This window comes from Ochotona princeps, chromosome 16 (genome assembly GCF_030435755.1).
Source record: "Ochotona princeps isolate mOchPri1 chromosome 16, mOchPri1.hap1, whole genome shotgun sequence".
Lineage (NCBI taxonomy): Eukaryota > Metazoa > Chordata > Mammalia > Lagomorpha > Ochotonidae > Ochotona > Ochotona princeps.
In genome coordinates this window covers 14,083,187-14,097,285 of record NC_080847.1, presented here as the reverse complement: position 1 = coordinate 14,097,285, position 14,099 = coordinate 14,083,187, and the positions used below count along the sequence as shown (strand labels likewise).

Below are 14,099 nucleotides of genomic sequence, written 5' to 3'. Positions count from 1 at the left end.
CTGGGGGCTGCTGGGCAACTGTACTGAGAGGCTGGGCCGGGGGCCCTGAGGAGCCGGGCGGGCGGCGGGCTCCCAGCGTTCAGAAGCGCATTTGCCGGCACGCCTGGCGCAGAGCCTGGTCCCGAAGCGACGCGCGCTATCGCGCTCAGGCGGCGAATGACGTGGCGGGGGCGGGGCCTGAGCGGTCACGGCGGCGGAGCTGGCTGCGCGACGGAGCATCCTGGCGGCGCCTGGCTACGGAGAGGTAACGGGTTGCGGTGGTGAGGGGCTTCGGGGCTCGGGGGGCTCGGGAAGGGGTCGTGAGGGGCTGCGAAGTAGGGCCGAGCGGCTCCAGGGCCCGGGCGGGGGCCACCTCCCGTGGAGCCGAATTCTCCGCGGCTCCGCTCCCGCCGCCGCGGCCGCCGCGTGCGGGATACGGGCCCGGAAACGGCGCGCTGCACTGCGGCCTCCTGGAGGGGCGGGGGACGCTGTGAGGGCGCGAGGGACCCCGAGCGTGAGGATGACTCCCTGAGGGTGTGGGTCGGGGCGGCGGCGTCGGCGGAGGGGGGCCTGCGCGTGAGGCTGATTGTATAAGAGGGACGACCCTGAGTCTGATGGCGACTTTGTGCGGGCGCGAGACCCTGAGGGTGAGGGAGACTGCGCGTGGGTGAGGAAGAGGAGGACCGTGAGTGTGAGGGTGCCTCTTCATGGACTTGTGGGACCCCGATGGGCGAGAGATTCGGACGGGGACCCGGGACAGGAGGGCTGGTGTGCGGTGGCGTGGGAGCAGGGCTGTGGGGGAAGGTGGCGGAGTGAGTGTGAGGCCCGGCCTGTGGCTGCCTGGGCAGAGCTGCGGCGTGGGGAGAGAGGAAGCAGCTCCGCTGTGAGGAAGCAGAGTCTGCACGCGGGCAGGGGACTCCCGGAGGACAGGGTGCGATCAGAGTGGGGATGAGGTGCTCCGCCTAGTTCTGTCTTGGCCCGCTGGACCATCCCACTTCTGAAATGTCTGAAGTTTGAGGTGAAATGTTCTAGAAAAGTCGGCCCGTATAGGGTCAGGATCTAGCGCAATCCACCCTTGAATGAGGAGGTGGGCCGGTGCACCTGTTTTGGGCCCTGGGCTGTGTGGTGACACGGTAGTGTGGCAGCCAGTACCTCTTTCTGCGTTCCATGGGAGCCTTAAGCTGGTGCTCCTTCTTTCTGCTAACATTACTGGGGTCCTCTTCTATTTCTGATTTTCTTTTTTTTGGAGATGTGGTTTTGCTTTTTCAGCCAAATCACTGTATTTGATTTTCCTTTCCTGGCAGACAGATAGGGAAACCACACACCTGATTTTCTATTTCTCACGGCCACCTCCTTCCTTGGTTTGCTGTGGACCTGTTTTTTTTTTTTTTAAATTGGTGAGCAGAAAGGGTATACACGTGTGACCTGACTGATCTTCCAGAAACTTCCTGGTAGAGGAAATTTCCTAAGCCCCTTGCTTCCCTGTAGCCACTAGGCTGAGGATCCATTTCTATACAAGTTACACAAACAGCACTCAGAGGCCCCAGGGCCAGCAGCAGCTGCCCAGACATGCAGGGAGCTGACCAAGCCCACATGCTCCAGCCCTTGGGGCCGGCTGCTTCTGACGGACCCACTGTGGGCGTGATGGCACTTCTCAGTAATTGAGGAATGTCCCCGAAGGGCATGTAAAGTGGAAATTGTACAAAGGGAAATACCGTTGTGCTACTTTCTCAATTTTTTTTTTTTTTTTTTTTTTTTTTTTGGTAAATCGTCTGTTTGTCTTTGTTGCAGAGATTAAATGGGCAGGAGAGACAAGTGGAATGATTTAGTCCTGTCTGCGGAGACTTCAGTTTCTTCTAAGAAGCTTTTCCATTTATGATGAGGGAGCTTGTCATAATGTGATTTTCACTTATTTCTTGACAGGTAAATATTGTTATTCTGTTCTCTACTATCATTTATAAAGAGTTTTAGTTATTTGTACATAATATGAACATGAAGCTAGTAAAGAGAATATCTCACACCTAATTAACAACTTTTTTAGTGTTATGTGCTTTGTAAAACTATTGTATGAATAATTTTCATATTACATTTTTATATTACATTTCTTTCTAAAGAGTAATTGTGGTAGCTTATGATTACAGATACTAATGAAGTTGTTGAAAAGAAGTAGAAAAGCATAGCTATGGAGACAACTACAAGGTACTTCAGAAAGTTTGTAGAAAATAAAATTAAAAGATAACCTTGTTTTGGTGCAAAAAAATTTGAAACCCATGCATAGTTCTTTCACAACACACATTTTCCATGAACATTTCTAAGATGCCTCATATGCCTGGATTTCAAAATATGTTTGTACCAAAATAAACCTATCTTTTTTTTTCTTTTTAAGAGAAATTTATTTATTTGAAAGGAAGCGTTGACAGAGAGAGAGAGAGAAAGAAAGATCAAGATCTTCCCTGTGCTGGTTCACTCCCCAAATGGACACATTGGCTAAAGCTGAACCTGTCTAGAACCAACAGCCAGGATTTTTTTCTGGGTCTTCCAAGTAGGTGCAGGAACTCAAGGACTTAGGCTTTCTGGGCCATATTTCATTACTTTCCTATATACATTATCAGGGAGCTTGGATAGGAAATGGAGCAGTGGGGATTTGAACCTGTGTCCATATGGAATGGCACCTTGCAGGCAGCAGCTTAACTTGCTATGCCACATCTCTGGCCCAAATAACCTACCTTTTAAGTCCATTTTTTTGTGAACTTAGTCAAGTTCCCTCTTAGGCAGAAAATATTATTGAAATTATGGCATCTGATCAACTGCACTTGGGAGCTGAATTTTATCTGGAGTTTCCTGGTATCCTTGGTAAAAAGACAAATATAAATGGTGTTAAAACTTTCCTTATTTGTTAGAAAAATATAATAAATATATTTTAGTGTAGCATGAAGAAAATAACTGGGTACATACTGTGGAAAATATGGAACTTGGCCCGGCGGCGTGGCCTGGCGGCTAAAGTCCTCGCCTTGAAAGCCCCGGGATCCCATATGGGCGCCGGTTCTAATCCCGGCAACTCCAGTTCCCATCCAGCTCCCTGCTTGTGGCCTGGAAAGCAGTCGAGGATGGCCCAAAGCTTTGGGACCCTGCACCCGCGTGAGAGACCTGGAGGAGGTTCCAGGTTCCTGGCTTTGGATCGGCGCAGCACCGGCCTGTTGCGGCCCACTTGGGGAGTGAATCATCGGATGGAAGATCTTCCTCTCTGTCTCTCCTCCTCTCTGTATATCCAGCTTTCCAATAAAAATGAATAAATCTTTTAAAAAAGAAAAAAGAAAATATGGAACTCATGCGTTGGTGTAGCAAGCTAATTCTCTGCTGGCTAGTGCCAGAATCCTATGTCGGCACCGATCCTGGTTGCTCCTATTCCCATCTAGCTCCTTGCTTATGGGCTGGGAGAGCAGCAGAGGATTGCTCAAGTCCTGGGGACCCTGCACCCTTGTGGGAGACCCAGAAGAGGTTCCTGGCTGCTGGCTTCGGATCAGCTCAGCTCTGGCCATTTGGGGAGCAGTGGGTGGAAGCCCTCTCTCCATCTCTTAATTTTCTCTCTCTCTCTCTTTTAAATAATTACTTTTATTGGAAAAGCAGATTTACAGAGGGAAGGAGAGACAGAGAGAAAGTTCTTTGCTGGTTCACTCCCCAAGTGGCCACAGTGGCCAGAGCTGAGCCAATCTGAAGCCAGGAGCCAGGAGCTTCTTCTAAGTCTCTCATGTGGGTGCAGGGTCCCAAGGCTTTGGGCCATTCTCTTTCTCGGGCCACAAGCAGGGAACTGGATGGGAAGTGGAACAGCCAGGACATGAACCGGCACTTATATATGATCCCATATGGGATCCTGGTGGATGCAAGGCAAGGAGTTAGTCACTGGGCCACCATGCCGGGTCCTCCAATTCTTTCTTTAAAATTTATGTTTAAGAAAAATAAATAAATCTTTTAGGATAATATATATAGAACTCAAAGAAGTACAGAAAAGACAAGTCTTCCATGTTTTCATTACAGTTAAGCTGTGGTGTAATGCTCAACAGCATCTTTTTTCATTGATCATGGAAGAAGTTTTAATCTAGTTTGTAAAACTTGCCGTGTAATTTAACTTCGATCTTTTTTTTTTTCCTAAAAATTGCATATGAAGTAACATGTTTAAATTTTCATGGGAAGATTTTAGTGATCTGGTAAATTCTTTTACTGTCTGCTTCAGGACAATGGGATAATAGGGTGAAATCCTGTTATGAAATTGTGTGTGTCCTTACAAATAGTACTTAATACTGATTTTCCAAGACAGATGTATGGACTTATGTAATGCAAATTGTTTCCAGTGGTGATTTTTAGAAATGTCAGTGTGTTATGGAAAAAGAAGCCGAGAGATTGATATTGTGTGTGAATGAACCTCACATACCTATTTCTTTTGTTAATCGGAAAAAGAAATTGAAGACAGAAACATCCAACGAGGATGTCTTTGGTAGAATGCTGATGATGCCTCGCAATGCCAACTTCCCTAGCTGGAAGTCTAGGCTTGTTAGGGCCTCTTGCCTAGGTGGTTTTCATCGTGTTGCTGCAGAGCTCTGTGGATCTGCTGTGCTAGGGTCGTGTCTCACACAGTTGTGGGAGGTTCCGTGAGTTCAGAATTACTGCAGTAGTCCTAGTAGCTCTTTTGTCATTTTTTTTCTTCTCTATCAGTTGCTACCTAAAGAGCAAGTGCTGTGACAGATTACTGACTACATACTTGTTTCCATCCTTTTGCGTGTCACTTCTGTCTTTATATTTAAAGTGGGTATATATTTGATTTTACTTTCTTCTTTAATCTGACAATGTCTGTCTTTCGATCATGTATTTATGTTTAATGTGCTTACCGACATAATTGGATTAAAATCTCCCAATCTTGTTATTTTTTTTTTCTATTTGTTCCGTGGTCTGTGTATATTTTTTGTTATTTTCTTCTTTTCCTGCCATCTTTTTTGTTCTTTTTTTTTTAATGGTCTCCTAATCTTTCATCTATTTCATTCACTTGAAAAGCCAAATGGTTAATAGGGAAATCTCCCCTTTGTTGGCTCATTCACCAAATAACTGCCACAGCCAGGCCTGGTCCAAGGCAAAGCCAGAGCCCCAGAACTCCATCTGTCTTCTACAGGGTGGCAGGGACCGACCCACCTGCTTGGGGCCATGTTGCACCGCCTTCCCAGACACATTAGCATTTAGCTGGATTAGAAATGGAACAGCTAATATTTCAGCCAGTACCCATATTTGGATTGCCAGCATCAAAGTAGGAGTTTAACCCGCTGGGCCACTACACCAGTTTTGTTTTTTTTTTTTTTTTTTTAAGTTTGTTTTACTTGAAAGCAGAGTAATCCAGAAGTTGGGGAGGGGACAAACCCAATGAGAGCTCCCAACTGATTGTTTACTCCCCACACGCCTTCAAGAACTAGGGATAGGGCCCGGCGGCGTAGCCTAGCGGCTAAAGTCCTCGCCTTGAAAGCCCCGGGATCCCATATGGGCACCGGTTCTAATCCCGGCAGCTCCACTTCCCATCCAGCTCCCTGCTTGTGGCCTGGGAAAGCAGTTGAGGACGGCCCAATGCTTTGGGACACTGCACCCGCGTGGGAGACCCGGAAGAGGTTCCTGGTTCCCGGCTTCGGATCGGCGCGCATCGGCCCGTTGCGGCTCACTTGGGGAGTGAATCATCGGACGGAGGATCTTCCTCTCTGTCTCTCCTCTGTATATATCTGGCTGTAATAAAATGAATAAATCTTTAAAAAAAAAAAGAACTAGGGATAGCAATGGTTTGAAGGCAGAAGTCAGGAACCCAAGTACTTAGGTCCTCTTTAAATAATGAGCTGTAAGTAATAACAGCCTAGCTTTATTTTTTAAAGAATTATTTATTTGAAAGAGCATGGCCCCAAAAGCTCTTTAAACAGTCTGCAGTTTTCTTTTTTCCTCTTTCCTCATTTTGTTTCTTTTGATATTCCATCTGCTGGTTCACTCCCCAAATTGCCACATCAACTGGAGTTGAACCAATGCGAAGCCAAAAGCCAGGAGCTCTTCTAGGTCTCCCACCTGGGTACAGGGTCCCAGGGTCTTGGGTTATGTTTTCCCACGTTGCAAGCAGGGATCTGGATGGAAGGTGGAGCATCCGGGACATTAACTGGCTCCCATATGGGATGCTGCACTTGGAGGTGGAGCTGTAGCCACTTGAACCATTGTGCCAGCCCCTCGTTTTGATTCTTAATGCTTTTCATCTTTCTGTTGAAATTCCACATTTTTGGGGCCCTGCAGCGTGGACCAGCAGCTAAAGTCCTCGCCTTGAAAGCCCCGGGATCCCATATGGGCGCCGGTTCTAATCCCAGCAGCTCCACTTCCCATCCAGCTCCCTGCTTGTGGCCTGGGAAAGCAGTTGAGGACGGCCCAATGCTTTGGGACCCTGCACCCACGTGGGAGACCCAGAAGAGGTTCCAGGTTCCCGGCTTCGGATCGGCACGCATCGGCCCATTGCGGCTCACTTGAGGAGTGAATCATCGGATGGAAGATCTTCCTCTCTGTCTCTCCTCCTCTGTGTATATCTGGCTGTAATAAAATGAATAAATCTTTAAAAAAAAAAAAAAAAGAAATTCCACATTTTTTCCTGCTATGTACTCTTGCAAATCTGTCCAGCTTTTTCATTAGTTGCTGTAGAGTATTAAATTTAATTATTCCCTGTTTGATGTTTCCAATATCTGAGTCATGCTACATCTGGCCCTGGTTTATCATTTTCTTTGCCTCTTTATAGAGGATTGATTTTCTTGCCTTTTTTTTTTTTTTTTTTTGGTGTAGCTTGTAATTTGTTAATAATTGCCACATGCAGTGTGTGGAACACTAGGAATGAGGTACAACGGAGTGTGCTTTTTCTTTTGCTAGGCTGTTAGTGTGGGATTCTGAGTCAGTTAAATGGCGAGTTATATTTTGGGTTTGTTGCTGTGGTTACCTAGGGGCATCAATGGCTTTGAATTCCTTGCATGTTTCCTAGTGTTCTCATTAGAATTTGTTTGCTGGAGGGAGGCATTTCCTCACTGTTTTTGCTCCACCCTGGCTGTAGATCTCCACACACAGTCTCCCACCTTTGTTTATTCCCAGGTGCTTGCTAAACTGGTGGTAGAGAGCATATTTTCCTGGGTCAGCCCTGTTAGAGGCCCTGTTTTCTTAGGTTTTGAGGCTGGCTCTGAGTGATTCTCTATTTGTCCTTTAGGTAGGATTAATGGCCAGAGCAGAATTACTTGTGCCTTCCACCCCTCAGGCATTGGCACTGGAGTGTTTTTGTCCCCATGTTTGTTTTCTCTGAGCACCCCAGTCTGGAGAAAAGCTATGAGTGTCTTTGGCTTTTGTTAACTTACACTTGACCTTTAGAATTTCCTTTGAAAGGTGTGCTTATGTGGTGATTGCCACTTTTCCCTCTGCCATAGATGAACTGTGGCTTGTCTTTCTCTCTGCCTCCCCCCTTTGTTTTTTAGATATATTTCTTTTTTTTTTTTTAAAAGATTTATTTATTTGTAGAGGAGGAGAGACAGAGAGGAAGATCTTCTATCCAATGATTCACTCCCCAAGTGACTGCAATGGCCAGTGCTGTGCAGATCCGAAGCCAGGAGCCAGGAACCTCCTCCAGGTCTCTCATACAGATGCAGGGTCCCAAGGCTTTGGGCCGTCCTCGACTGCTTTCCCAGGCCACAGGCAGGGAGCTGGATGGGAAGTGGAGCTGCTGGGATTAGAACCAGCGCCCATATGGAATCCCGGCGCATTCAGGGCGAGGACTTTATGTATTTCTTTTTATTGGAAAGACAGAGTTGCAGAGAGGAGAGATAGAGAGGGAAAGATTGTCCATCTGCTGATTTACTCCCTGCACCTGAGTCTTTTGTGAGACTATGAGCTTTTCAGGTGTTTACTGCTTTTGTTCCCAAGCCAGTGCTCATCTGACACGTGAAAACAAGTATGTTCCCACAGGCCCAGGTAGAGAAACCTCCATGGCTTGGTGCCAGAGGTGAAGCGAGAAGTGGTGCTGCCTAATAAAGTCAGGCCTTGGCTAAGCAGAGGTAGTCTGGCTCAGTTCTTCCGGGACTGGGAAAAGAGGACTAGTGCCCCAGAGAAGCTTTCTCATTTGGGCTCAAGATCAGCCTGGAAGGCTATTATGACAGGAAGGGCCAAGTTTTCATGGGTTTATGTGGAGATTAGAAATTTCCCTGAGAACTGATCACTCTGGAATAATTGCTTACTTTGCTTTGAATTCCATGAGACCACCAGATTCTGGCATATGATTTAAAAAAAAAAACGATTTGTTTAGTTTCATTGGAAAAGTAGATTTACAGAAAGATCTTCCACCCACTGGTTCTTCTAGATCTCCCATGCAGATGCAGAGTCCAAAGGCCACAATCAAGGTGCTGTATTGGAAATGGAGCAGCTGGTGCAGGAACCACGAGCTGGTGCCCATAAGGGATACCTGTCCTTGGAGGTGGAGTATTAGCAGTTGAGCCAGTGTGCCAGCCGTATGAATTTTTTTTAAAGATTTATTTTTACTTGAAAGAGTTATAGAGAGAAGGAGAGAGAGAGAGAGAGCGCGAGCTTCTATCTACTCATTCACTCTGCACATGGCCGCAGCAGCCAGAACTGGGCTGATCTGAAGCTGGGTGCCAGAAGAGTTTTCTGAATCTTTCCTGTAGATTCATAATTTGAGCCATCCCTCACTGTTTTCCCAGGTGCGCTAGCAGATTCGCAGGGAGCTAGACAGAAAGTAGCGAACCTAGGACATGAACTGGTACTTAAATGGGATGCTGGCATTTTCAGGTGGAGAATTAGCCAGTTGAGTCATTGTGCTAATTCTGCAGCTTAGCCTGCTATGCCTTGCTAGTTGGTCCTGGCATGTGAATTTTTATCAAGTGCAGGAGAGTCTTTTGGGAACTTGATAACTCATCCTGTTCTCCCTGGAAGTTATCCCTATGTTTTTTAATATTTATTTATTTTTATTAAAAAGATTCTGCAGAGAGAAGGAAAGACAGAAAAATCTTCTGTCTGCTGGTTCACTCCTCAAGTGGCCACAGTGGTTGGAGTTGAGCCTATCCGAAGCCAGGAGCCATGAGCTTCTTCCAGGTCTCCCACATGGGTGCAGAAACCCAAGACTTTAGGCCATCTTCTACTGCTTTTCTAGGCCACAAGCAGGGAGCTGGAAGGGAAGTGGAGCAGCTGGGTCAAAAACCAGCACCCAGGCCAGGCAGTTAAAGTCCTCCCCTTGAATGCTCCTCTCTCTCTATCTGACTTTGTAATAAATAATAAATAAATCTTTATTTTTTAAAAGATTTATTTTATGTTTACTGGAAAGGCGGAAGTACAGAGAGCAGAGACATAGAGGAAGATCTTCCGTCTGATGATCCACTCTCCAAGCGGCTGCAATGGCTGGAGCTGAGCCAATCCGAAGCCAGGAGCCTCTTCCGGGTCTCCCACACGGGTGCAGGGTCCCAAAGCTTTGGGCCGTCCTCGACTGCTTTCCCAGGCCACAGGCAGGGAGCTGGATGGGAAGTGGAGCTGCCGGGGTTACAACCGGCGCCCATATGGGATCCCGGCACGTGCAAGGCGAGGACCTTTTTTTTTTTTTTTTTTTTTTAAAGATTTATTCATTTTATTACAGCCAGATATACACAGAGGAGGAGAGACAGAGAGGAAGATCTTCCGTCCGATGATTCACTCCCCAAGTGAGCCGCAACGGGCCGATGCGCGCCGATCCGATGCCGGGAACCTGGAACCTCTTCCAGGTCTCCTGCGCGGGTGCAGTGTCCCAAAGCATTGGGCCGTCCTCAACTGCTCTCCCAGGCCACAAGCAGGGAGCTGGATGGGAAGTGGAGCTGCCGGGATTAGAACCGGTGCCCGTATGGGATCCCGGGGCTTTCAAGGCGAGGACTTTAGCCGCTAGACCACGCCGCCGGGCCCACAAGGCGAGGACCTTAACCACTAAGCCATCGTGCCGGGCCCTGAATAAATCTTTAAAACCAAACCAGCACCCATATGGGTTCCTAGCATGTGTAAAGCAAGGATTTAGCCACTGAGCCACATTGCACTGGGCCCTATCCCTATGATCTTACAGGAATGGTAACTGAGGGGAAATCAAATGCTTACCATTCGTTTCTCAAAGATGAGGTGGGATTCAGAATTGGAATGTGACTGGTACAGAAACTTAGGGAATGAGGAGGGAATGGAAAAGCAATGTTGGGTGTGGGGTCAGGGAAGTAAGGTGAGTGCTGTGGACTCAGCAACTCACGGATGTATTTTGAAAGAGTCTTATCCTAGATGCAGTTTCTGTACTAGTGATATACTGTGGTGTTGGCTTCTTAGCCCCTCCCAGAGGTCTCTGCTGGTCTCAGGGTAACTACAGACTTCCCCACATGTTGCTGGACAGTGCAGAAGGACCTTATTAGGTTTGGGTAGAAGTGAGTGGGCGGGATTGCCAGGGTGTGGACAATGAGAGGCATATAGGCTGTTAAATTTGTGTACCAGGTGCAAGGACTGGTCTGTTCTGTGGAAGCAGGTTTGTGGGTTTTGAGCTGGTGAGAACAAATCAAAACAAGACCTCCAGGAGAGCTGATACTCTGAATAAACCTAATGCCAGCCTACCCTGGAAGGCAAGATAAGTATTGTTTGTCGTAAGTCACTATGGAGTTGTCGCAGGGTCTTTCTCAGGAGCAATGAAGGGCTGCCTCCAGTTCCTTGTGTTCTGTCTAGTGACTGAGGCAGGCTTACTGTATGTAGGACTGTGTGTATGACCCTAAGGAGGAGGTAGGCAGGGAATCCTGCCTGTCTGGAAGGTCTTAAACCAGAACTTCACCGATTCCTACCCTTGACTGACATACTTGTGTTCTTTTCCAGGCTACAGTGAACACAGGTGTGCAAGAACCATTTACCATGGAAACCAGGGAGCTTGGGAGCCCCACCCCCACCTACCATCTCCTTCCAGAAGCCAGCCAGCCCATGGTGGAAGAAGATGCCAGCCCGTCACCTAAAGAGCCTCTGGAGACCATGCAGCTGAAGAAAGAGATCTCCCTACTGAATGGGATCAGCTTGGTAGTGGGCAACATGATTGGCTCAGGGATTTTTGTCTCACCTAAGGGTGTGCTGAAGTACACTGCCTCCTATGGGTTGTCACTGACCGTGTGGGCAATTGGTGGGCTCTTCTCTGTCGTGGGTGCCCTTTGCTATGCAGAGCTGGGGACCACCATTACCAAGTCAGGGGCCAGCTATGCATATATTCTAGAGGCCTTTGGGGGCTTCATTGCCTTCATCCGCCTGTGGGCCTCATTGCTGATTGTTGAACCTACTGGTCAGGCCATCATTGCCATCACCTTTGCCAACTACATCATCCAGCCCTCTTTCCCCTCCTGCGATCCTCCGTACCTGGCCTGCCGTCTCCTCGCTGCTGCTTGCATATGTAAGTCTGGGCTGAATGTGAGATGGGCGTGCAGTGGGCTGTTGTAATAGCAGTATTTTTACCATATTTGAAGGTTTTGTGGGTTTTTTTGGTCTTTTGTGGGGAGGGAGGATCTTACCATTTGAAGAAGTAATTTCACCAAAGTCCCATTTGATTTTTAGACAAAGGTAAGTATAAGGGACATAATAGGAGAAACATGAATTTGTTCCTGGTTTTTGGTGCCTCTCATTTCTTCTATTCCTGGCTGCCCCAGCGTTTTGTTCCCTAGGCTGGCTGACAGGTTGGTGCATGTCTTGTATTTGTCATGTCAGGTATTTTGATTGGCATACACTTCAGTAGTTGTAACTTAACTTACAAAATTCCCTGAACATTGAGTTTTTTGTTTTGCTTTCCAAACAAAAATGTTGCTTCATTTCCCAGTTTCTCACCTTAAACCAGTTAAAAGGCCTCATTGAGGAAATCGGCTTCTTCCGACTGTGGGGGTCCCCAAGATCCGCAGCACTGCCCTCTTTCCTGTCAGTTGCAAGCAGAAGGTACCACGTCGGAATGGCTTCTTCCTGTTACTGCTTTGGATTTCCTCACACAGATTTTGTAAACAAGCCCCTCCTGTAGCCAGTGGAGAAAGGTGGCTCCTACCCTACATTTTGGTCTCTGAGGACAGAGCCTGAGATATCCCAGTGGATTCCTGTTTTTTTCTCTGAGGGGGTAAAAAGGAGGCATTCTGTGTGAGACGGTCACAGCAGAGATGATGACTGGGAATTTACCTGGCTTTGCACAGCTGCTGTTTTAGCTGAGAAGTGGCCTGGAGTCACCTGTGCTCCTTAGCCCTGTGCTGCCCCTTAGAATTAAATCACTTAATTCTATGCTGTTCTTTCCATATCTCTGCTTGCGAAAGCTTTGGCAGTATATATTGTTTATCCACTATGTTAAAAATAGACTGAGGGTGCCTTGGAGTTAGAAATAAATGATTGTGCAGTACACCGTGTCTTCTGACGTTAAAGAATTTGTTGAAAACAAATACTAAAAGAAACCCCCTCACATCCTTTGGCACATTGAAGGGAAGCAGATACTGCTGAGAAAGGGAAAGGTGGGTGCCTGCCATCTGTCTGATGGGCACTGGCCAGGAGGACACTGCCCTCACAGAGCTCTCTAAGGACTCGCTGTTTTTCTGCTTATAATTCATTCTTCTTAAAGGGAAAATGATTATCCTCAAATCACCCATCATTTACCATCAAAAGATGAGTTCTTTCTTTAAAGAGTTGTTTGTTTATTTTTAAATATTTATTTTACTTTTATTGGAAAGTCAGATATACAGAGAGGAGGAGAGACAGAGGAAGATGTTACGTCTGTTGATTCACTCTCAAGTGACTGCAACAGCCGAAGCTGCACCGATACAAAGCCAGGAGCCTGAAACGTCTTCTGGGTCTCCCATGCAGGTGCAGGGTCCCAAGATTTGAGCTGTCCTCGGGCCACAAACAGGAAGCTGGATGGAAAGCAGGGCTGCTGGGATTAGAACTGGCACCCATATGGGATGCTGGTCCGTGCAAGGCGAGGACTTTAGATGCTAGACTACCAAGCCAGGCCCTAGATTTAAAATTAATTTTTTTATTGGAAAGTCTTATCTACAGAGAGGAGGAGAAACAGAGAAAAAGATCTTCTGTGCACTGATTCACTCCCGAAGTGGCGGCAATGGCCGGAGCTGAGCTTATTCGAAGGCAGGAACCAGGAGCCTCTTCTGGGTCTGCTGTGCAGAGGCGGGGTCCTAGCTTTGGGCTGTCCTTATTGCTTTTCCATGCCACAGGCAGGGAGCTGGATGGGAAGTGTGTCCACCAGGATACAAACTGGCACCCATATGGAATCCTGGTATGTGCAAGGCAAGGGCATTAGCAGCTAAGTTATTGCTCCGGGCCCAAAAGATGAGTACTTTAATTATAGCTTCGGGCCCAGCGCAGAGGCCTAGCGACCTAATCCCTCACCTTGAATATGCAGCTCCACTTCACTTCCAGTTCCCTCTTATGGCTTGGAATAGCAGTAGAGGATGGCCCGAATCCTTGAGACCCCACACTCATGTGGAAGACCTGGAAGAAGCTGCTGGCTCCTAGCTTTGAATCGGTTCAGCTCCAGCCATCACGGCCATTTTGGGAATGAACTAGTGGATTAAAGATCTTTCTATGTTTCTTTCTGTCTGTAAATCTGATCTGCCTTTCTAATAATAATAATAATAATAATAATAATAATAATATTAAATACATAAAAAATAAAAATGTCCTGAGCCTAGCACTTTGGCTCAATTGGCTGATCTTCCACCACTAAGCACAACATTCCACGTTGTTACTGATTTGAGTCCCAGCTGCTCAACTTTGAATACAGCTGTTTGCTTGTGGTCTGGGAAAGCAGTGGAAGGTGGCCCAAAGCCTTGGTACCCTGTCTGCATATGGGAGACTCAGAAGAAGCTCCCTGTTCCTTGTCTATGTACGGCTGAGCACCAGCCATTGCAGCTATTTGGGGAGTGAACCAGCGAATGGAAGATCTTTCTCTCTGTGTTTCCTTTCTGTAAATCTGCCTTTTCAATATACATTCATAAAATTTAAAAAAAATCCACGTGCTTTTGTGTGTAGGAAGCCCATATCCTTACCAAGAATTGAGCCTTTTTTTT

The 14,099-nt window shown here is 47.1% G+C and overlaps 1 protein-coding gene across 2 annotated transcripts in view; it reads left to right on the top strand.

The window, feature by feature from the left end:
- The first annotated feature begins 96 nt into the window (after positions 1 to 96).
- Positions 97 to 14,099, top strand: part of SLC7A6 (solute carrier family 7 member 6) — a 34,776-nt gene continuing 20,773 nt past the window's right edge. Inside the window, exons 1-3 of one of the 2 annotated variants that reach the window (XM_004583971.2) lie at positions 97 to 244; positions 1,771 to 1,902; positions 10,885 to 11,443. In XM_004583971.2, coding sequence (XP_004584028.2) covers positions 10,921 to 11,443 — 523 coding nt within the window. In that variant the 5' untranslated portion in view covers positions 97 to 244; positions 1,771 to 1,902; positions 10,885 to 10,920. Of the gene's footprint in view, positions 245 to 520; positions 627 to 1,770; positions 1,903 to 10,884; positions 11,444 to 14,099 lie in introns of those variants that run through there. The other variant, XM_058675044.1, reaches the window with a different exon arrangement.